We start from the raw sequence: 25263 nt of genomic DNA, 5'->3' as shown, positions 1-25263 counted from the left end.
TGGAGAAAGGAGTTAGTGGGGGAAGAGGAACAGGAACTCCCTCCCTCCTTCTGTCTCATGAACTAGGAGGCCCACCTTCTCCTGCTGAGGAGGGGTCGGGGTCCACATCATCAACAGGGCACAAAATGAAGGGCTGGGAGACACAAAGAGCCAAGGAGGGTGGGGGAAGGACAAGAAGCTCCTCCGCTCTAATGGGGCATAGAGCAGCCTGGAACCCAATCTCTGGCTTTGCAGCCCAAAGGCAGTGCTCCTGCTGCTCCTCCAGCCCCAGCTCTTTCCTTAGCTCTGTCACCCAGACCAAGGCACTACATCCCCTAAAGCCACAGGTTGTACATAGCTAGTGTGGGATTTATCGTCCTCCCATCAACCTATCTCTGGCTGTGGGGAGTCTTAAATGAGTTAAGATACAGATAGGATAATGTCACTGTCAAGTGTGATGCAAGTACATCAGGAGGAGCAAATCAATCCCTTCCTCTCCATTCACATCTCCAAACAGGGGCTCCTCTAAATGTTTAGAAAATAAATATATGGCAATACCACAACTGTAGCCTAAATGACTTAGTCATTAGACTGGTTTTATTTATAACACCAAATCTAAAGCCATTTTCCTTAGGAGAAAAGATTCGAGTGTATTCATATTAGCTCCAGGAAGTAAATTGGGTTGCTGCTATTAAACTTTTATTTTCATATGTATTGTTTTTATAACAATGGTGGAAATTACTTACTTTTGGAAACTAATTTGTAAAACATTCATTAGTTGTGTTCATAGTTAAACCATTTAAAAAATAAAAAAAGAAAATCAATAAGAATGTGTGGACAGTTGTTTTCAGACTGTAATTATTATCCTGTAGCCACTTTTCTTTCCAATACTCTTTTCTGTCAACAGGGCCATAATTAGTAAGTAGTTCAGTAGGAAAGGCTCTGGCTTGCAAATCTTGGTTTGGGACAGAGTCCCATCATTAACTTGCTGTGTCACATGGAGCAGAACAATTTCTCTCTTTGTGCCTCCACTGGACTTGATTCTACAACACAGGACATAAGACTGACCTAATGCCACATCCCAAAAGTAATCAGCCTAAAGAAACTGATGGAAAGAGGCAGTTTGCAAAGCCTAATGATCAGGAAGGAAAGGGAAAGAGAGGAGCTGAGAAACAGAACTGGCCTTGAAATGCCCTGGATGCAGTCTTGTTCACAAGTGCCCAGGAGGTGTGGGGATAAAGGGACTGGAAAAAGAAGAATGGTTACTAACTGGCAAAACAGATGCCAGTAAGTAAAGGTAATGTATTCTAAAAAAAATTTCCACGACCTCAGTTTCTTCACTTCTAAAATGGGAATAAAATACCAGCTGTACCTAACTCCCAGTGTTCTGAGACTCAAGTAAGAGAATGTTCTAAAGAAGCATGTCAACATCAAAGGAAGAGCTGGAGAAATGTCTTTGGGATAATGACTACCATGCTTACTTGTATTGCAACTCTGGCGGCAGGGATGATCTCTTCCACCCGGATGGAGGACCTGTCAGAGACTGACAGTTGTCTGTAGGAGGCTTTCTCTGGCGTACCACACAGGGACATCTGTCGACTGGACTGACGACTTATGTTGCGAAAGGGACGGGAAGTGAGTGCTTCAATGCCATCTTTGGTGAGATCTTCATCCAAGAACGTGGGCATGGTTTGGCCAACAAGCAAGAATCTTCAAAAGGTAGACATGAAAAACAAGGATTAATAGTGAGCATCTTGTGAAGAAACCAGTAATGTTTATAGTCCTCAAAAATGAAATTGGGTGGGATGTGTGAATTCGGTGGTAGAATGAGTCTGGCAGGAGAAAATCATCCTTGACCAGTAGACAAAATATGTTAGGTTGACGTACCTGGCAAGCTGCAGACAGATGGAATAAACACCTTGCCTTGTTTCATAGTCTACTTCTGAAGGTATAGAGTCTCTCTGCATGACATTAACCACCAAGCTTTTATTTATAAGAAAAAATAAGAAAATTATTAGATCTCTTTATATTTTCCAGGATAATTCAGATAATTCGCTTAAGTGATCTCATAGCTTTTGAAAGATAACAAGGCAAAATACTCAAGAAATTCCTATTTATAAACATTACTTTGGTTCCCACAGATGTTTACAAGTAGCCTGAAGATATGAGCCTCTGTAATTATGCTTTGCTATTGGATTTGCTCATATAAAAATAAACTTTCCATTGGTTTATTACTTCATTAATTCCCGAGAGGTGGGGAAGCATAACAGAATGGAAGTTATTTCAGTACAGTGACTATCTACTCATTTGATGTTTTTAATGACTTATTCAACTGACATTAACATAACACCTCTCTAATACATTTTTAAATTACAGAGTTTACAATTATGTGAGGCACACTCAAAGAAGTCAAAATTAGAGCTCTCTTATTAGCAGTGTTTGTTAAAGTTGCATAGTTGGAACAAGAATTACAATTAAAATATTAGATTCATGAAATACATTGAGCTCATTAAAATGATAATAAAAAGGAACAGAAATAAGGTCCTATTCTTTTCCAAGTCCTGGGATCTAATCATTATGAAAGTGAATTAAAGTCAACCAAAAGGAAGAAAAGAGGAAGCAACTCAGAACAGCTCAGGCTTGTTTGTTTGTGTTTTTAGGTCCTGTTTCAACATATTAGCTGTATGACCAGAGGCAAGGCATCTAAGCAACTCAGGGCTGAATACAGTGCTGGACTTGGAGTGAGAAGACTCAAATTCAAATCTGGCCTCAGACACTTTGGGATCTTGGGTAAGGCATGTAACCTTTCTGCTTCAGTTTCCTTATATGTTAAGGGGGATAACAATGGCAGCTGTGAAAGTAAAATGAGATAATCCCTATGAAGCACTCTGCTAACCTGCAATGTGCCATCTAAACATGAGTGGTCTTACTTCTCTGAGCCTCAGATTCTATAAAATGGAGCAGATAATGACTCCTTGATTCCCATATCTCATCAAGGCATACAGGAGATCAAGGTGTATAATGTATACAGAGCAATTAAAAAGCTTAGAAGTCCAGACAGAAAAATGCTATGATTACTGTTAAGTCAGCTCATTTTTTTCAATGGAATTTAGATGGAAAGGGAAATGAGAAAAAGGCCTACACTTATGGCTAAATTATTGTCATCATTACAATCAGCCTTGGGATGACTTGTTATCTGTTTATCTGCTGAATTTTCCATCTGCTGTCTAATATTAGGCAGATGACTGCTCAGGTCAGTCAGTACTTGTTACAAAAGTTATGGCTATGAGTGCATTCTGTGCAGATTGACAGGAGGCCAGAGGATACTTCCTCCTAGGCTGCATGATTCTGATTTCTTCAGTGAGGGCCATATCCCAAGTGTCTCATTTTCATCAATCCTGAGATTTGAAGAGTCTCTCTGCCACCTCCTCACTTTTTGGGGCTTGGGACAAGTTATTGGTGCACTGTAAGCCCCGATTTGTTCCTCCTATGGGCCCTACGATGACCACCTGTAACGCTGACCTAGGAAATAGTAGCAGGCTGCAGGGGGCTGAGTTCTTCATGTAATGCTGCCCCCTTTGATCACACCTCAGGCTCAAGCCTGTAAGTGTGGCTACCAGGAATAGGCACTACTACTACACCAGACCCCCAAAAAGCAGCTTCTCAGAGAGCTGTGTTTCTAATTTTCTTTCATGGGAGATTGGTCACATCTTCCTCGATGGATAGAGGGAGACTTGAGTAGGTGGAGGCCCTAAGCTTTTGAGGCTCAGTCATGAAGGTGCCATAAGCTCCAACAGATCCTATCAGACTGAAAAGAGTTTGGGTACAGGCCTGGCACAACCCAGGCCAAGCTTAGCTAGGTTTTGGAGGCTCACTCCCAGCCAACTGGCCATGAGGTGACGTGATTATTTTTTCTGGTGACTCATGAAACCAATAAACTATGAACTAGTCCTTATATGACTCTAGGCCTACTGGGAGATGGGAGATAAGGTCCAACAATGTCCCCAAAGCAGTTTTAGAACATGTAGATATTAACTTAGCTGTGGTATATAATTTCATAAGCTGCTCTACACAAGACTGAAGGAAGCCTGAAGGCTGTGCTTCAACACCCACCTCAAACCACCTGCTCTGAGGAAGTTTTCGCAGAAAGATTTTGCACAATTCCTGGCCATTTCATCATCAGCTGTTGGCATGAGTTTGGAGCTCAGGACCTAGGAGAGGCAGAGGGGCAATTAATCTTTGTAGCAATCAAAGTGGAAATGATGGGCCCTCCACTTAGACCTGTTGTCATAAGGATATTAGCCAACACTTAAGAGAGTATTGGTGCCACTGGTTGCTGGGGATGGGATGCATCTCAGGGCTCCTGCTCAGATGGGAACTGGGGGAAGTGACCACTGAGGGCCCTTAAATCCCAAAGTCACCAAAACTCTCTGAGTTATGATGGCATTAATGCAGAGCTGGACAGAGGAAGATACAAATACAATAGCCTAATGCATCAAAATGACACATTCTTTCTGGTTTGGAGGAAAGTTTATTGTTATTTCATAGACAAAACAACTGTTCTTGTCAAAATATTCCTTTGGTATAAAATGACACCCCACATTGGCAACCCTGCCAACCAGTCAGTCAATAAACATTGAATAAGCGCCTATTATGTGTCAGCCATTATGCTAAGCACTGGGGATACAGAAGGAAACAAAAGATGGTCCCTGTCCAAGAGGAGCAAAAAGCCCAGGATTGACTGCTATTGCTTCAAATAAACATAGGATTCTCAGGGTCTACTTGAGCTGTCTGCAATGGAGGTCTTCTAGAACCTTCTAGAAAATAGCCCATATGTACCTCATTACATACTGGTTTCTACTTGTTGGTGTAGGAAATGGACTCCTAACAAATGACAGGCAAATGGGTTATATTTCAGATGCAGTGGGGGAACTAAATATTTATAAGAGCCTTTTGCTGAACCACTTAGCAAAGCCAATAAATTATTCTCTTACAGGAATGATTCTAGCAACATCTCAGGCCAGCTGTACCCCAAAATGCCTCTGTGACCCTGGAAAAATGACCACCTCAGTGTGCCTTCCTGAAATACTGTCCACCTGATTCTTCCCAGAACAAAGGCTATATCAGGAACAAGAATAACTTTCATTCATGGTAGACAGTCCACACCTGCCACATGGTTAAAGGGAGGGATATGGGATTGTTATAATGACCCTGGATTCTCAGAGGCCCAAATGGGATGAGCTATAAGGTCACTTTCTGCACTAAAATTATGACTAAATTTGTGTTTTTCCTGTCATTTCTGAGTTGGCTGTTTTGTGAAAAGTCAACCAATCAATAGCAAAAAACTTACCAAGTATCTGCTTAGATATTATACCTGGGGCCAGCTGCTGGGGAACAAGCCCTACACACTAGCTGCTAACACTGAAACTGGGGCATAAATAGAGCATCAAAAAGAAAAAGGAGTGGATAGAGAGCCAGACCCAGAGATGGAAGGTCCTAGGTTCAAATATGGTCTCAGACACTTACTAGCTAGCTGGGTGACCTTGAGCAAGTCACTTCACCTCCATTGCCTTGGAACCAACACACAGTATTGATTCCAGGACAAAAGGTAAGGATTAAAAAAAAAAAAGAAGTTAAAGATGAGGTGGGGAGGGGAGGGACTGAGCAGTATCTGAGGACAAGCAGGGACCCAGGAGGCAGAGGAAATGAGTCCATAACTGGTGCTCCAAAGCTCCCAAAGTGCCCCTTAGCCTCCTCCTCATGCTGTCCAGCTGCTTTCTATATATTGTCTCTCCAGGGCAGCCTATAAGCTCCTCAAGGGCAGGGATGGCTCTTTTTATTTTGCATCTTTATCCCCAGTGCTTAGTACAGTGCTTGGCCCAGAGCAGGTGCATAGCCAATGTTTATCAATAAAGGCAGACAGAGATGGAATGTCATGTAAGGAGAACAGGGAGAAGGAACCAAGTGATTTGAATGTCTGATAAGGCTCTAAACATAATGAGAATTTCAATGATAAGTTTTTGTATGCTTCATAAAATTTATCAAAAGGGCAAAGTCTAGAAATGTCTTCAGTACAGAAAAGAAATCTTGCCTCAAAGACCTCCTTGTTAGTCATTGAAGGACCCACTTTAGGGAGAAATCTTAACCAAGAAATTAATAGGTCTTGTTCAGAAAGCAGCCCTTCAGGAGAAGCCTGTCTGTTTGGCAAGGGTAGAAGAGCCATCCAACACCCACCTCCCCGGTCAAGTCCCCCTCACAGGAAGTAACGAAAAATATAAAGGCAGTTCTTTATGTCACTTCCTGTCTTACATGCACCGATGGTGGCTTAAACTTGGCTTTGGATGGCCTGGGGGGGTGGGGGGGGTGTTCAGTCAGTTGTTTCTGATTTGTCACTTGCTAGCACACACAGGTCATAGACCTTCCTCCCCCACACTTAATCCTTAAGTGGGGATATATACATTCCTGGTTGCTAGAATTCTAAAGACTAAGCAGGGTGGAGTAAAACTAAAATTTACAATATTTTTAGAGACATCAGAAGGTGTCTGGCACAATATGTTTAAAGGGTCATAAGCAAAATTTGATCCTAGAAGCAACAGGGAGCCACTAGTTGACAGAGTAAGAAAGTCCACCAGATCTGTGCTGAAAGATAACCATCTTGGCAGTGAGGCAGAGCACAGGAGGAATGTGAGCAGGGAGCACATGAGATGAAGAGGCAAACAGTGATGAGGACCCAACCTAAAGTGCTGGCCTCAGGAGTGGAGAGAAAGAGCCAGATACAAGATTATAAAGGGGAAAATGAGGGCATCTCTGGAGAGAGGGAGACAGAAAGGAGGCCCAGATAATACCTGACTTATAAACCTTGGAGAACATAAGGAAAATGGTGCTTTCAACAGGAATAGGGAAGTTTAGAAAAAGGATTGTATAGGGAGAAAGTTAATGAACTCAATTTTGGACGTGACATGGTTAAGATAAATGAGATACCCAGTTTGAAATGTTTAAGCCTTAACTCAGAACTCAGAGAAAAGATACAGACTGAGAGACTGGCTCTACATGGACCGGACATCGTATATAAAGAGAGTATATAAACCCTGGAATTTGAAGAAGTTACCAAGAGAGCCTAGTGGCAGGACAATATGCTCTTTCTTCCCTCAACCTCTCAGCTAACAACCTCAACTTCATGCTTGACTGAAAAAAACTGAGACCATTCACTTAAGAGTGGCTGCTTTTCCCCTCGTCTCATCTTATACTATTTAGATGTCTTCGAGATAGCACCTTTCTCTCTTACAAAGGCAAACCCCTCTATAAACAGTAGTAGTCTGTTCCTCCCTAGTATCCCAACTCTCACTTATCTTTAATCTTTCTAATTGTGCTAACCTACAACCCACAAGGTAATCAGAAAAAAAACCCTCACTATCATTCCATGCTAATTAGCCAGGATATATCTTTTATGGCCCAATTCCTTGAGAAAGGTTCTTACAAGAGGCATTTCCCTCCTCTCCTTGACACTGTACAATCCTGCTTCTGACCATATTGTTCTACTCTAATGGCTCTCTCCAAAGTTACCAAGGATCCACTGGCTGCCAAATCCGTAGCCTTTACTTCCTCAATTCCTCTTAACCTCTATATAGTTTATAGCTTATGACTCAACTGATCACCTCCTTCTGGACACTCTTCTATATTTTCAGGACACTGTTTTCTCCTGGTTCTCCTCCCTCTCTGACCACTCCTTCTGTATCCTTGGCTGGATCCTCCTCCAGATCACACTCTAACCATAGGTGTCCCTCAGGGCTCTCTTCCAGTCTTTTTGACCACTGTGCTTAATTCTCATGGATTTGATTATTACCTGTATGCTAAACTGACTCCCAAATCTATATATCCTGTCCTAATCTCTTTGATGATCTCCAGTCTCTCAATTTTAACTAAGGCAAAGATGTCAGATAAGACATCTTTTACTGGATATCTTGTAAATATCTTAAATCCAAACCCCACTGATGGGTTTGGACAACCCAAGGTGACAACCTCTTGTCACCCTCAAACCTTGTCAGCTGCTGTAACTTCTTAGGGGATAGAAAGTAAGTAGGGGTTCTGCCTCCCTGAAATCTCTCTCCACTCCAATCCATCCTCTATTTAGGGACCAAAGTGATCTTACCACATCATCCCCTCCCACTCCCACCATTCAATAAACTCCAGGAGTTCCCTATAATCTCTGGAATCAAAAATGAAATCTATTGTTCGCTTTTAAAGGCCTTCATAACCTGGCCACCTTCTTACCTTTCCAGTCTTCTTATATAGTTTCCCCCATCAATGTACTTAGCAATTCAGGAAGACCTGGGTTCAAATCCTCCATTAGATACAAATTGTGACTCTAGGCAAGCCACTTAACTCCCATCTCCCTTAGTTTCCTCATCTATAAAATGGGTATAATGGCATCTACCTTACAGGGTTTTGAAGATCAAATGAGATAAGTACTTATCAGCACATAGCAGGTACTCTATAAATAACCTTTCCATCTTCTTATAAAATTCTATCTTCTATGAGAAGCCTTTCTAGATCTCCCTGAATGTCAGGGCCTTTCCTCTGAGATCACTACCTTTTTATCCTGGCTAGATCCTTTGTGTGGCTACTTGTTTGCATGTTTCCCTCTTTTAGATTAGGAGATCCTTAAGAGCAGGGGCTGGTTCCCCCCCCCCCCCCAATTTTCTTTATAGCTCCAGTACTGAGCACATAGTAGGTACTTAATAAATACTTGCTGACTTGAACTTGGTTGGACTAGGACCCAGGACAGCAGTAGTCCTGCTTCCTTCCTTGTGGAAGCTGCCTCTTAAAAAAGCAGAAGCTTAATATCAGCTATGTCACTGCTGACCTGCCAAGAGCTTAATGACCAGTAATACTCTCCAGACGTGTTTTTCAGAAGGCATAATGGCCCAGCCAAGGCTGTGCTGGTAGAGATGAAGCTACATGGATCTTCATTAATATTTATCATCTTCAGTTGGATCCAGACTCTGATATCTAATGTATTAGCTATTCCTCCTAGCTCTGGGTCATCTAGAAGCTAATGAGCATATTATCTCTTCTAGGTTCCGAGTCACACATTACAAGCCCAAGTTGAGGATGGGATGAAGGCACTGCCCTGGTGATATTTTAAGCTAACATCCAGTCACAATGGACTGGCTCCTCTTTAGGCTCTCTTCTCCAGGATTCTGAATCATTCACCATTATCTAGCTTACCCCACTTGTTTTGGACCATAACAACAGAATGACCTTGATAATAGCATGAAGGACCATTACAAGCTCTTTGTAAGAATCCAAGTAAATTCCTTTACATCTTTCCCAAGTTTTCTGATCTAATAACCTCATCCAAAAAGGAATGTGGTCCTTTGAGCATATCCTATTCTGGAGGGGTGCTTGGGACCTCCACCTTCTCTTCTCTGTTTTCACTAACCATTCCTTTGGGGTTTTTTCGAATCCTGCAGCTCTGGGTTTCTGGCCAGCCAGGTCAGTGATTCTGGTTCTCCTTCTAGAGGGCTGGCTGCCCAACCTCCAGCCCTGAGGTCACTTGGACTTATACTAAGCCCGGGGAAGAGTTATAGGGCTTCTTTAGTCCCTGAGAACTCCTGGTCTAGGAAATGTTTATACTTTGTCTTTTTAAAATCTGGAATGCTTTCAACATCTGCTTGCTCCTCAACTTAAGTAGCCTTTCTGCCATGAAGCCATTCTTCTGTCTAAATTCTTTCATGAGATTATCTTGCTTTATGTCACCAGGCCTTCTGCCAAATACTTTACAAAACTTATACCTATTTGCATGACGACACATTTCAGAGTAGCAATGACAACTAAGGTAATTAAATGCTCAAGATAACCAGCTTTGAAAGTGAGAGAACATAAATGTCATAGTTTATAGGATTTTCATGCAAACTGAAAAACTATTTCATAAAAGCAATAATGTTCACAGATAGGTTAATCCAAGTCATTTGACATCTATGAAGTGAACAATATGTTAAATGGTGTGGAGAAGAGAACGAGGCAGTGAAGCTTCATCTCCTGTTCTGAAGCTTCTGGGATCACTTGCACTAAGAGGTCACGAGGGACATCAAATGAACTGACCTGTCTTGGTCCCCAAGCTATCAATCCCAGTGTATCCAGGAGAAAGAAGTGGTTCTCACCTCTAAGTTGTACAGTACTCGGAAAGTGGACATTCCAGGGGCAAAAGAGCGAAACAGACTTTCCAAAATGGAACTGGCACTAGGCTGATGCTGCTGCTTTGAAGACAAAGATGGAGATTTTGAAGACTGAGAACTTGTTTCAGACAGCAGTGTTTTCTGAGGGGAAATTATGGAAATAATCACACATTTTAAAGAATTCCAAATAGAAAAATCACAGCTTCATTATTTAAGTTCTTTATGTATTTTTAAACATAAATAACACAAATCCAAAAGTTCAAAACTAATACAATCCATGGGCAATTTGGTCATATTCCTACTGAAGAAAGTAGTAACTCCATCTCAGACCATATCACTAAGAACTGTGGGTGTTGGACAATAGTCACACAGTCTCATCAACATCACTGAAAATGCTCATGTGCCTTTTCTCAATTCTAATGTAAGCCTGTGATTGGAACTCCTTTTAATGCTTCACATTTAGTTCTAACTGTACTCTAGGTTCTGGCTGCATAACAACAATGTAATATATTTGAGATAATGTAGCATGAAGTATCTGAAGGGAAATCCGAGTTGGATAAAATAGACTTCATATTTTAAGGAATTGAGGGGGAGAGAGCAGAGATAGCTATTCATGCTCCATAGGAAAACATCAACCAATTTCCATATTCTATGAGTTACTTGAGATGGAGAACTCATTCATTCAAAAGAAATACAAAGAGTTGTAAGACAAAACTTAAAAGAAGTTTAAGTTCTGACAATAAGGACAACAAAATTTGAAATTCAATGGACTTTTTTTAATAGTATCAATTCTACTATAATAGATTACAGATAAAAATCAAGGTTAAGCCACATATGCCGCATTCTCAAAAAGTTTTTTTAAATTTAATTAATTAATTTAGAATATTTTCCCATGGTTACATGATTCATGCTCTTTCTCTCCCCTCCTCCTACCTCCCTCCCCCTACTGGAGCTGATAAGCAATTCCACTGGGCTTTTCATGTATCATTGTTCAAAACCTATTTCCATATTATTAATATTTGCAATAGAGTGCACATATACAGCATTCTTGATGGCACAAAGAAGTACATGACAGCTTAACTTGGGGAAAAAATTGGGTTGGAAATCTCATTGTGGTCATAAATGACACTCATATTAAAGTAGAAATTCTCTTCTGTTAAATGCCACAGGAAAACTCTGATGATGATTCTTTAGGGCAGTGATAATTTATAAAAGGCAAAAATCTTGAAGTTACTGTTACATGGGGTGACTTTGACCCTTTCTATGATAATTTTATTAGGTGTAGTCTAATACTTCCCTGGAAATTATGAACTATTTCAGGAGTTCAGTTCAAAATCTCTTGCTGCAAATTTCTGCCAACATACCTTTCTTCCCAAAGAATCAAGTTGATCAAGGGCTTCCTGGATAGCTGGGTCAGTAGGTATCAGCAACAGCAACTTTCGCACTCGTAGTGTGATCCTGCCAAGTGACAAATTTAGTCCATTATGTCAGCTAAATAAATTAAGCTGAAGTCAGATAGAGCAACAGAAAAAAAAAATGGAACAATGTCCCTCAGGTCCCTTGTCCTACTGCCCTGATAGTGCAGATGCTCAGAATTGTTTCCTCAGACCTCGTATCAATATTAATCTACCTGACAGAGGTAACTGTCCACTGATGGGCACTAGGAGTTGAAGCATGACATCAAATGGTCTTAAATGTCTGTAGATGGCTTGAAGATTCTTTTGGGAGGAAGAAGTAAAGGGGCTGGGACCGCCACCTTTCTGTATGAGCAGGTTCAATAAGCGGCATTTCAGGGCACACTTATTTAACTCATGCTCCATCACTCTCAATTAGCATTTTCAATAAATCCAGAGTGAAGGGAACAACAGCAAATACACTTATATATGTGGCAGGAGATGACTTCATGTGGACTTTCATAAATACTGGTTGACTTCAAGTCACAAAGTGAGCACAGTGGAGAGGAAGACAGCAAATACTAGGTCAGAAAACGTGATTTGGGAATAAGAGCCAAAAAAGACCCAAGGCATATGACACCAGGGAGAATATAGAATAGCTCATGAAGATAAGTCTTTAAAGAGAGAGCTGGTCAGTGCAAGGCATGGTTTGCAATAAATTATGTTACCAAAAATGGAAAGGCTATTTTATTAGCTAGGAAATGATTGATTACATATATGGGAGTCATCCTCAAACCAGCTGTGAGACTGCCAATTTTGAGAACAAAGATCCAAGTCATTATCAAAATGAGAAGAATAAATATGAGATGATATGACATCCAACTGAAACAATTCTAACCTGATCTATGGAAATCAGGAAATCACTGACAGTTAAAAATAGGAAAAAGATAAAAGAACAAATGTAGAAACACTAGACAATTTCATAAGTAAGTTTACTGGAAATACATCAATCACCATAACTAATCAAAAAATACCTAGACAGGGGAAGATGATGGAGTAGGGTGTGAAGCTTCTCATTCTCCTAATACCCACCACAAACAACCGAAAATAACTCCACAGAATTAATGCTAAAATCAGTAAAAACACAGAGGAGTCAGGAATAAATTTGAACAGTCTAGGAAAACTAGGAAGGAAGGTTTCTGACTTCCCTGGCCTTAGTTTTGGCCATCCTTTGTCAAGCCCCCTCTTTGTAGAGCCTGGGATACTTCCCAGAGGATACCACTGGAATTTGCAGGCAGAAGACCCTGGGAGGAGCTGTTCTGCTGTGGCCTTGGTTCCATAGGCGCCCTGGTCCACAGCTAGGGATTAAAGGAATGGACACCACAGAGTCTACAGGGACCAAACCCCAAAGGTAGGAACTCAAATCTTACTAAGTAAAGAGGAATTTTGGAGGCCCCAGGAACATGGACTGGACACATGCTCTATCTGAGGATGCTTAAGGAAAGGAGTGAGGAAGACATTGGTGAGTGTGGTTGCTGAGAGACTGGGGCCATTCAGTCACTCCCAGGAGAGTGGACTCCCTGGTTGTTGCCACGGAGAGGGAGACTGGCTGAGTGCAGCAGGAGTGCTGCCCACAGGTTCTGGTTGGAGCACCTGAGGTCAATCACAGGTTAGGACTAGAGCTAGAGCTCAACCTGGGAATCAGGACTATAAAAACTGGAATTAAGTAAACAGGACCCAGTAAAAAACAAAGTCCCCCTCAAATCATAAAACCTGAGGTAATGTCCCAAAAAACTAGGAATCCTGGGACTCCAGCAAAAAGCCAGTAATTAAAGCCTCTTGACCTGGCTGCTAAAATAAAAAAAAAATAATAAAAATGAACAAGCAAAGGACAAATAAGTAAATTATTGATAACTATTATGGGGACAGAAAAAACCTCAACTCAAATTCATTAGACAATAAAGTAAAAACATACACTTCCAAAACAGCAAAGAAACATAATGAATATCCACAAACTCAAAAAGAGTTTTTGAAAGGGCTTTAAAAAGACCTCAAAAAACAAGTGAAGTTAGTTGAGGAAAAATTAGGGAAAAAAAGAGCAACGGCACAATGGCATAAAAGTATGATAGAAAGATAATCCAAAAACTCATGGAAGAAAATAATGTATTAGAACTATAACTGGACAAGGAGAAACTAATGATTTCTGTAAGAGAGGACATCAGATTCAGCATGGAAAAGAACAACCCAAGCAGGGGAAGAGTAAAGAAGATGGAGGATTTCAGGAAGGAACATAGAAGAGCTGAGGAGAAACTACCAGATCAACTCACTTCTCTTTGGGAGCTCTCCTGGAGTGGTTGGTCTGAGAGAAGCCTCTGAGACAGAAGACCGTTCTGAGCATTGACCACCTTTCAGTGAACCCAAACCCCCTTGGATTCAGTTGAAGATAAAGAAGTGGATGGGACTTGTCTTGTGTGTCCCTTAGAATAAAAACATTATTTATTCCTCTTAGATCAAATCTGCCTGCCTCATAACATCAAGGAGGGGAAGTGAAGCTTGGGGGGAGAACTATACCTTTCTCCTCAAGGTGGGGAGAGCCAGCACCAGTCTTTAACCTCTATACTCAACCCAGTCTCTGATGGAACTGTTTCTGTCCTTCTAAAAGACAACTTGTACTGTCTTCCCTAGGGGAAGAGAGGGGAGGACCAATCTCTCCCCTCTCCATCCCTTTGACTGTTTCATATGTCTCTCTCTCTCTAGTCCCCAAAGTAAACGTAGGTGACCCCATTCTGGTCATCTATTACATTTCCTAAGAAAACAAGAAATAATAAATCAAAATCAAACGAATGAAATGATAAGAGAGAATATGAAACATTTTATCACAAAAACAGCTGAACTGGAAAGTACAAGGAGAGACAATGTAAGAATAGACTCTTGGAAAGTTGATTAAAAAAAAATTTTAGACACCATACTCAAAGAAACCATCAAGGAAAACTGCCCAGAAATTCTAAAATTAAAGGATAAAATAGAAATTTGAAGAATCCACCAAATCACCACCTCAAAGAGACCCAAAGATGAAAACACACAGGAACATTATTGTTAAGTTCTACAGCTCGCAGGTTAAGGAGAAATCACTACAAGCAGGTAAGAAAAAAATAATTCAAATACTGTGGCGCTAGTCAGAGTAATCCAAAATTTAGCAGCTCCAACATTAAAAGAAAGCAGGACATGAGACACAGCATTTTGTGGAGCAAAAGAAATGGGCTTACAACCAAGAATAATAAATCCAGCAAACAAGAGAATAAACACAGAAGGTAAAAAATGGATATTAGTGAACTAGTTTCAACTATTCCTAGGGGAAAATCCAGAACTCACCAGAAAATAGGATGTATAAGGAACATACAAAGGTGAAGAAAAGACTAATCATAAGCAAACCAAGAAGTGTTTTGATTCCTACATGGGGAAAATGTCATCTATGGAGCCTGAGAATGGCATCACTGCCTGGGTATTTTGAAGGGACATGAATGGATGGAAGACTCACGGTCAAGATGAATGGAATGGAATGAGCTTCTGAAACAGTAGTGGAATGGCTATCTCAAAGGGAGGGGTAAATGCCACAGAGAAGGAAAGGAGGGAGCAGAAAGCGGGTAGTATTAGAACCCAATTCTCATCAGGCCTGGGATGAAGAGAGAACACAGACACATGATTAGAAGGGTAAAAATCTTCTTGACATAGAGAGAAACGGGAGGGACTGGGGAGTCCCCTTGGCAGTCTGAGGGAATAAGAGAAGGAAGGGTGGATTAAGAGAAAAGATAACAGGGGACAAGTAAATGGAGGATACCAAGAGGTAGGAGTGTATGGTAAAGGGATAAGGAGGAACTCTTAGAACAAGAAAGGGGAGAGATTTTTAGAATCGAAATCATATCAGAAAGTAGGAGTGTACAATTGGAGGGGATAAGGAAGAGATTCTTGGAAGGGTGGATGGAATAAGAATTAAAAGGGAAGGGAGAAGGGAGGAACCTTTGGAAAGGTGAACCAATTTGGAACTAAGTGGGCAAGGGGAGAGAATAAGGGAGGATTTTTTGGGAAGGAGTGTGAATTGGAGAGGTATTAGTCAAAGAAAATTGGGCCTTTGAGGAGGGCTACAACAGAAAGAAAGGAAGAGTGAAGAGAAAGAGAATGGATGGAAATGAACAGCTAATAAATATGACACAGAGTAAATTGGATGAATTCACCCATAAGAAGAAAACATTTATCAGAAAGTATCAAAGGCTAGAACTTGGAAATGTTTACAAGAAACACACTAAAAATGAGATACACAGTGAAGGTTAGGGGCTGGAGCAGAATATACTATGCTTCAGGTGATCCAGAGAACATGGGATAGTAGACAGGATCTCTGGCAGAGTTGGGGCTAAAATGGATATAACTGGAAAAGATAAACAGGGTAACTATATTATGTTGTTGGGGGGAGGTGGGGAGGGAAGAGATGAGGTATTATCAATACTGGACTTGTATGTACCAAGAGATATAGCATCCAGATTTTAAAGGAAAAGCTGCGAGAAATAGATGACAATAGCAGAAGACTTTCATTCTCCCTTCTCAAAACTAAATAAATCTAACCAAATAAGTAGGTTAAATATGATAGCTATCTGGACAGCCCCCAAATACCTGTATGAGGCTAGTAGTAGATCCAAGCCTGAGCAAACACATAATCCAAAACATAGTTTCTGGTGGAACAACAATGGTTTAGAGAGTATAAATATTCTGTAAGTCTTACTTTAACACACATCACACTATGGAGGTAATCCTGCCTTCCTGAGGGGTGGTGCCCTGTAACAAAAGTTCCACTAGGTATGACCAAAGTGGAAAGATATGGTTTTGGAAAGAGTATGGTCTTGGAAACAGATTGTGTGTCTGTTGCCTAAGGACCAATCAAGTTAAATATGGTCCTGGTAATGTACGTTAAATGGGAACCAGACGGATTAAGTCAATCAAATTAAATGCTGATGAGAACATGGAGAAACAGGTCTAATATTAAATTGTTAGAGAGTAACTGTGTTTTTTAGAAAACAAGATGGAAAAATGCATTAATAGCTACAAAGTTATTCATGTGCATTGACCCAGGGATCCCATTATTAGGATTAAGACCTATAGGCATTATTGAGAGTATAAAAAGCTCATTATATATGAAAATATTCATGCAAGTTTTGTTGGCAATGACAAAATACCTGGAAACAACACAAATGCAATGATTGGGAAAAATGGCTGAATAGATTGTACTATTTGAATGTGACTGATTATATTATGTTATTAGAAGTGACAAATATTGGAAACGGTAAAAAGGGAAATAAATGAAGAGATTAAAAGAGAAGAAATTAAGACTAATTCATACTATGATTACACAAAAATCAAGGGAAAAAAGTAAAACAAATCCAAAGGGAGCTCAAAAGTAGAGGACGTTTATATTAGCACATAGATAATGTACATATTTTTAAATAAATTGTGAACAAACATATTTTTAAATAAATTGTGAACAATGTAGACTTTATGATCTTTCACATAATTTTAAAATTCATTTGTTTAAAATGTTTTTTCGAAGTTGTGATGGTTACTAAGAATAAAAATAAATTGGGGGAAAAAAGTACCTAGACAAAACTTTAACCAGATGGCATGTGAAATCTTTACCAGGTAGAGAATTGTAGTTGCCAAGAGCAATGTGAATATAACATATAAATTCATTTGTAAAGGTTTAAGGGGGAGTATGATAGGACATTGTGAACAGTATTACCTAAAAAAAAAATGAAAGCAGTGGTAGAAAAAAAAGGTGAAAAGTTTGGTTAAAAATATCAGTAAATCAAGCCATCTTAGAGCACATAAGTGTGAAAACAAAAAGAACAATGAAGACAGAGAAAAATCAAATCTGAAAAACCATTAGTACTCTTTCATATTCTACATGTGCTGCAGTAGAAATGGCACAAATGAAAGAGATAGGAAGGGCCACTGGACTATTTTCCTTCTGTGTGAATGATCTCAAGTATACCAAGGAGGTCTGACTGGGCATAACACCTCTGAAGATGCTGGGAAACTAATCCTCAAGATAAATTAAAGGGAAGACATGAACAACCTTATTTCTGAAAAAAAAAAGGAGGAAAATCAAATGTCCAACTACCAAACCAAATGCCTAATTACCCTCCTCTATTAAGACTGTTCGGAAAACATATCTATAAGGGCATATGTGCATGCCGTCACTACTGGGCACTTCCTTGATGGAGGCTCTACAAAGGACAGGTTATCACAAACAAGACTCTTCAGCAGATCACCTCCTTAAAGTTATGCCCTTCGTGATAAGGAAATGAGAAGACAAAAACAATTGTCTGTTGATCCTAATGAAGAATTTCATCAACTAGAGTCTAATTTACCCATATGAGGATCCTCAAAAAGGTATCACCTAATCACAATCACATAAAACTACTTAAAGACGCAAAATTTTCTTTGATGATGAAATGTATTATTGCTATCAAGTGATGCTTACACCAGGTCTGTTTGCCACTGTGCTAGCCAATGAAATCCCACACACCAATGTGCTTTTGTATACATGACCAAGTCCTCTGCGTTTTCCTGTCCCTAAGATTATCTTTTGCTTCAAGCTGTGGATATTGTACAATCTTGTAATGAGATCCATTAACATGCAAAAGAGCCAAGTTAAATTATCACACAGAAAAAAATAAGTGAAAAACCTTTATAGTCTACACAATGATATTCAAATGGATGGACAACCCAAAGAAATGAGTCTGCCAAGACATCTGTATTGTAGATAGACTGCATATGAACAGCAGATTGTGTCCAGAATTGAAAGACGAAGAGAAGGCTAGACTGCCTTTTAAAAAAATCATACCGTGCTTTCAATGACCCCAAGTGTCCTGCAGAAGATTTACCTTTAATATCAATATACTTCTAGTAATGTCATATGACTGAATCACAGAAAACTATAGTCTCAAAGGATCATGGCTTTTATGACTAGAAGGAAACTCATTTTACAGATGACAAAACTTAAGCTAAGAAAGGTTAATCAGGGTCCCAGATCCTAAGGGTATGAGGCAGCTCTGGAGCCCTGGGGTCTTAACTCCAAGCTTAGTGCTCTATCCTCTAATACACAGGGCATCTCATGAATGGACATTGGAATGTTACCCAAAGGTCAATGCATCATAACTCTAACATCACAGCAAAGCAAAACTGGGAAATGTTTAAGAAAATAAATAGATCTCCAAGACATAATGTGAATCTATACTGATCTGCACCATATTACCATGAAATATTACAAGAAGGTGTGTCTATGAGCTATTTACTAGGAAGAGCTAAAAAAGTGGATATGTAGTAAAGATGAAGGACGAAGCCATGCTGCTACATTGAGAGAACCAAGGGCTACTTGGGCCCTAGCTTGTTAAGAGGGTTTTCAGCAGAGGTTCTGTAGGAAGACACACAAAAGCAGCTCAAGATCAATGAGGGCTGTGGGTGCTTGAGGGAGTGCCAATTCCCAACTTCCATGAGCTTAGTCATCAAAGTCATTCATTTTAAGTACAACCCTAATGATTTCAGGAAAATGTGCATTTACCTGGGCTCCTCCAGATTAGCCAGCTGATAGAGCATGTCAAATACGTTACACACAAGGGCCATTACAACACCTGGGAGGGACTTCTCCTGAGGATAAAGCAAAATACAAAACCACACTTAACAAAGAATTTCTCTTTCTCTACAAAAAATTACTAATTTGGTCAAATCTACCACTACTAAGTTTCAGAGACAGTGGAAGAGGCTGTCCTCAATCCCAGTGAAGCCTTGACAAATCATGTAATGATGATACTGAGGACTGGCCTGATCTGTGCACATTAAAGCCTACAGGACACTAGATGCCCCTTGATTTCCTAGTGTGAATTTTAGATTTACTCCACCCTGCTTAATTTAGCAATCAGAAATGTATATATACACCCCTACTTAAAGACTAAATGTTGAGACGGATGGCCTATGACAGACATGTGCTAGCAAGTGACAAATCAGAAACAAGTGACAGACCTCCTGGCCTGTCCTAAGTCAAGCTTAAGCTACCACTAGTACATTTGAGACACAGTAAGTGATGTAAAAAATGATCTATATATTTTGCATCACTTCCTCTCTCGAACCTCTCTTTTCGTGGAGAGGTAGCTCTCTTTTCTTTTGTGGCGGAGATATGGCTGTTGGCAGAGTGCTGGGTGTCTTGGTGTGCCTGTAGCTCTTGTCTGGGTTTGGCGGTGAGTGTCTTGGTGTGGTTCAGGTGAGGCGTCTTCCCTGAGCTCTCTCGGAGTTTAGACTGATTCCATTTTTTTCTTTATTTTTTTCTCCTTTTCTTTTGATAATTGACTCATACATCCCCATAACTCAACCATGCATCCTGAGCTGAACTGAGCGTTTCTCAACACCCACTTCAGGGGGGATTGTATTTTAATAAAAATTCAAGATTTTAAAATTTTGTTCTAGAAAGATCTTCAAGGAAAGAAGCTTGCTAACTCCTAAATCCAGAGAATGAACTGTTGCAGAAAGATGCCAGAAAACCTATAATACATCAAGAAGATCCAGAATGAACTTTAGGTGTGGTTGATTAAACTGAAGTTTGGTGTAACATTTATTTGAATGTTTACTCTTATATCAAAAGGGGACTGCTCCCAATTGGTTTTTGTCAATGCACCCAGCAAACATTGGTTTTGCTGTCTCTCTCTTCTATCTAACTATTGTAGTTTCCTCTTAGAAGGTGAAATTTTGTATGCACCTACAGTTAGAAGAATTTAGAGGTGCAAGATGATTATGTTTAGAGATCAATTGGGGAGACTAGTCCCCCAATCATCATCAGGGGGGATTGTGAATTTTAGATTTATTCCACCTTGCTTAATTTAGCAATCAGGAATGTATACACCCCTACTTAAAGATTAAGTGTTGAGAAGGATGGCCTATGACAGACATGTGCTAGCAAGTGACAAGTCAGAAACAACTGACAGACCTCCTGGCCTATCCTAAGTCAAGTTTAAGCTACCATTGGTACATGCGAGACGCAGAAAATGCTATAAAAAATGGTTATATATTTTGCATTACTTCCTCTCTCGAACCTCTCTTTTCCCAGAAAGGTGGCTCTCTTTTCTTTCATGGCAGAGATATGGCTGTTGGCAGAGTGCTGGGTGTCTTGGTGTGCCTGCAGTTCTTGTCCAGGTTTGGAGGTAAGCGTCTTGGTATGGCTCAGGTGAGGCGTCTTCCCTAAGCTCTCTCGGAGTTTAGGCTAATTCCCTTTTCTTTCCTTTACCTTTCTTAAAATGCTACCCTCCTAGGAGGCCCCTCATTTCGGGAAAGGCTTTGTGGCTGGAAGCCAAGCTAGATTAAATCTTGGAGGAGGCCTTGTGGCAGAGGTCTCTGAACTCCCTTTGGCTCAGGCTAGGCCGGAGAAATCTTATACCCTTTCCCCTCTCTCTTCTTCTTAATTCCTTCCCTCTATATTAATTAAACCACCATAAAATTCTCACTCTGACTTGTATTTTTTTTAGGATTGAATTAAATCCCTGGCAACCATAGTATAATATATTAGTAAAAAAAAAACAAAACACAAAACCCCTAAATTTACCCCTTACACTAGAACCTCACAGTAACCCTGATATCTGTCATGATCCCAGGCTTGTAGTTTTAAATCTATAAGGGATTTGGGGAGGTTGTCGAGTCCAACCTTTTTATAGAAGAGGAGACAGAAACCCAAGGAAGTCACATGATTCTGCCTAAAGGAATAAGAGCAGAAAAAGACTAAGGCAAATTCAGAACCCAGGACAAGCATCCTTCCACTGTACACTCTGCTTCCATCAAGGTGTCAGATGCTTAGGAATCATTGACTCCATTTCACAGATGAGGAGATGGTGACTCAGTGCTTGGCCCAGGGTTGAAAATCCAGTGAATACCAGCAGGTGAACAGGAGCCTGCACTTCTTCAACTTCAAGGTCAGCCCTCCCTCCCTCACTGTGCTTCAGGGCTCCTCTGGTGATAGGGAATTAAGGCTGTGATGTACTGGGGACAAGGGTCAGAACAAACAACTGATGAATCTGTGCATCAATAAAGGAAGCAAGAACAGAGACTGAAAAGCAAGTGGAGGCAGAGGAGAGGGGTCAGTGTAGAGCTGATGACGGCTGGTCTAGAATTGTGAAGGCTAAGAAGAAGACTCAAAGTCTAACTGCTACACAGCAGGGGCCAAAGCTAGTTTAAATAGCAGAATGCTGCATAACTCTACTGCACAACAATGGCAGTCAACAACTGCTCCAGAACGGTTTATTCAATCATTCAGGATGCAGAGGAGATGGAAGGCATGAGGCAGCTGAGGGCTACATCCTGGGAACAATAGTTGGGAGCATCTATCTCCTTAGCGTTTGCCTAAGACATTGCTTGAGTTGGGGAGCTAGATGGGGACTGCTTCAAGAATGACAGACAAACCACCACTGATATCCAATTTGGATGCCTCACTGTGCTCCAGAGGTGAAATGGTGATATGAGGTGAAATGAGGTGATATTCACCTCAGTGCGGCACAACCACAGGGAGTGTTAGGAAGCAAAGGGCAGTTTACAGAGGTCTCAGATGATCTGTAGCTACTGATGGAACACCATCTCTCCCTAAGGTCTGTGATACGATAAAGGAAGGCAAGATCGGAACTGAGCCTCTTTATCTAGGCTGGGTCAGGACAAGCATCTGTGGCTAAGAAAATACATGACTGGTGCCTCACCTGTTCCATGACATAGGAGGAACTGAACACGCCACTGCTGCTGCTAGAGCTCGCTGAGGAGTCTGCGGAGCCCCCAGAGGGGGTGCCACTGCCTGATGTCTTTACTGTGAGAGCTTGTTCCTCAGAAAAACCCAGCTGATGGAGCAGCTTCTGATCCTTATTCACTGTTAGCTGTAATACATTAATCTGTAATTATCTGTCAGCATTGACATAAAAAAGATCAGAGAACCAGAAAGAGTTTATTTCAACCTACCAGACTATCGTTTGCAAATATCTGTATATTATCCACAGGTGAATTCAACTGTTTAGCTATCTTCCATCTGACACTCCCTATAGTTTCGTTACTGTGAGCCTGAAAAATGTAATTAAATATATTGAGTTAAAGTAGGTAACTGAAATTTCTGTTCATTTGAGTTTGTAGCCAGCAACATTTGGTACTAAATGATCAAAACATTTTTACAACATAAAAAAATTCTTGATAATAGTTGAAATGTATCTTCTTTGTTGGTGATTGTTCAGTTAGTCAGTCAACAAACATTTATTAAACATTATCTGCCTATAGGCACTGTGATAAATGCTGCAGATATAAGAATAATAAAGTTCTTATCCTCTAGGAGGTCACAATCTAGTGGGGGAGGACTGTTTTTAAAAACAGGAAAATAAGAGGTGATCTATAAATATAGACATAATACCTACACTGAGGAGATTAAAAATTAAAAACAAAAAAAACACTAGACCAATATTGCCAATGAAAATAATGCAAAAAAATTTAAATGAATTTTAGCAAGGAGACTACAAACAACGTTATCAAATGAAGTAACATAAAGATTTTGGCTGAAAGCATTCTAGAACAATAATGGTTATTATTATTGCAACCAGTATTATTACAAATATTATATAATGGCTTCTAGATCAAAGACACAGGGCTGGCTCAATGACAAACACAACAATAATCATTATTTCTTTCAATAGATACAGAAAAAAACTTTTGAAAGAAACCATATTCTTTCTTGTTAAAAGCACTAGAAAGCTTAGGAAAAAATCTAGAGCCAACACTATTCACAATGATGATAATTAAAAGTTTTCCCAAAAAATGAGGAATAAAGTAAGACTATTATTTAACATAATTCTAAAAATGGTAGATATAGTGAGAAGAAAAAGAAATTGAGGAAATTTGAATAGGCAAAGAAGAAACAAAATGATCACTTTCTATAGATGTGATGATTACTTAGAAATCCAGTCCACAAAAAATGTAAACATTAACAAGCTTAACAAAGTTGGAAAACAGAAAAAAACCCACATAGATCAGATTATTCTTTTTACATTACCTGAAAATGCAGTAGGGAGATGGAGATTGAATTTAAAATGACTACAGAAAGTATACATATATGTTATATATATGCTACTTACCAATACATATACAATGAATGTAACTTTACAATACTTTACATAAAGAAAGAAATAATTGGAGAAATATGAATTGCTCATGGGCAGATCCACTAAAAGAACAAAAATGGTAGTATTATATTACATTAATTATTTTACTTATTCAGCATCATACCAATCAAACTACATTAAAGGGTTACTTTGGATGGTGAGAAAATAACAAAATTCATCTAGAGAAACTAGAAGGTCTATAATATATATCTAGGGAATTAATAAAAAAAAAGTGCCACTCTAGCTTTCAAATTGTTATTATAAAGAACCAGTTATCAAAAAAATCTGGTATTTGATAAGTAATAAGATTGGTGGCCCAATGGAATAGATTAGGTGCACAATACACAATAGAATGAACACAGTAATCCAGTGTTTGATAAATTCAAAGATGTAAGGTTTATGGGATAAGAACTCAGTATTTGACAAAAATTGCTGGGAAAACTGGAAAACAGAATGGCAGAAACCAGGCATAGTCTAGTATCTCACACCATATACCAAGAATAGGTCAAAATGAGTAACAAAACCAAACCAATGCAGCCAATATTAGAAGGAAAATAAAAAAGGAAAAGTTATAGTATCTCTGACAAAAGCCTAACTTCTCAAATAAATATAGCACTGAGTCAAATTCAAGTCATTCAAATTGATAAATGGTCAAAGGATATAAAAAGAGGGAAGAAATCCAAGCTATTCAAAGCTATTAAAAAATGGAAACATCACTGAGGTTACTTGCTACATACATCAGACTGGCACAGTTGACAAAAAAAGTGGAGTTAAGAAAAGGTTCCCATTCTGGGAATCAATCTGGAACCGTACCTGAAAAAGTTATCACCTTGTTCATACCCTTTGACCAGCTACTCTCAATATTAGGTCCATATCCCCAGAGAGATAAAATAAAGAGGAAAAGAGTTAATATATACCAAAGTATTTGTAGCAGATTTTCTTATGATAAAGAACTGTAAACAGAGAGAATTCCCATGAACTAGGAAATGATTGAATAAACTGGTACAGGAATGTGATAGAATATTATTGTGCTATAAGAAATGAAAAAGGGAGTGGTTTCAGAGAAACTGAGAAGACTTATGAATTAATTAAAAGTGAAGTGAGCAAAAGGACAATTTATACAATAACAATACAGCAAAAGACAATTTTTGAAAGACTTAATAGTAACTTAAATCAAAGCACGATCAGTTGTGATTCCAGGATTCTTGTGATGAAACAAGCTGCTCTGCTCTTCACTAATATCAATTTCAGAGTAAACATTGAGATTTTGGGGAATGGGGACAGTTTGCTTGACTGTCTATGTGTATAGAACATTTCCCTTCTTTTCTCAATGGGAGTGGGGGGATGAGTCTAAAGTAAAGAATACATTGATTTCATTAAAACTAACTAGCACCCATGTCTACTCTGGAAGGGAGCTCTAAGAAGGCACTGGGTGACTCCCACTTTTTTTCTTTTCAGGTCCTGGGTTAGGAATTCTAGATTTTATACTGTGGCTTTTAT

General features: G+C 39.6%; 1 protein-coding gene across 1 annotated transcript in view; it reads right to left on the bottom strand.

The window, feature by feature from the left end:
* Positions 1-25263, bottom strand: part of USP24 (ubiquitin specific peptidase 24) — a 174801-nt gene that overhangs the window by 66530 nt on the left and 83008 nt on the right. Inside the window, exons 27-34 of the mRNA XM_003340095.4 lie at positions 22580-22678; positions 22327-22497; positions 19161-19246; positions 11522-11615; positions 10143-10298; positions 4093-4190; positions 1867-1962; positions 1461-1689 (exon numbers count right to left, since the gene is read on the bottom strand). Of these exons, the coding sequence (XP_003340143.2) occupies positions 1461-1689; positions 1867-1962; positions 4093-4190; positions 10143-10298; positions 11522-11615; positions 19161-19246; positions 22327-22497; positions 22580-22678 (1029 nt within the window). The remainder of the gene's footprint in view (positions 1-1460; positions 1690-1866; positions 1963-4092; positions 4191-10142; positions 10299-11521; positions 11616-19160; positions 19247-22326; positions 22498-22579; positions 22679-25263) is intronic.

Source organism: Monodelphis domestica, chromosome 2 (assembly GCF_027887165.1).
Source record: "Monodelphis domestica isolate mMonDom1 chromosome 2, mMonDom1.pri, whole genome shotgun sequence".
NCBI classification, from domain to species: Eukaryota; Metazoa; Chordata; class Mammalia; order Didelphimorphia; family Didelphidae; genus Monodelphis; species Monodelphis domestica.
This window is presented reverse-complemented; position numbering and strand designations above follow the sequence as displayed.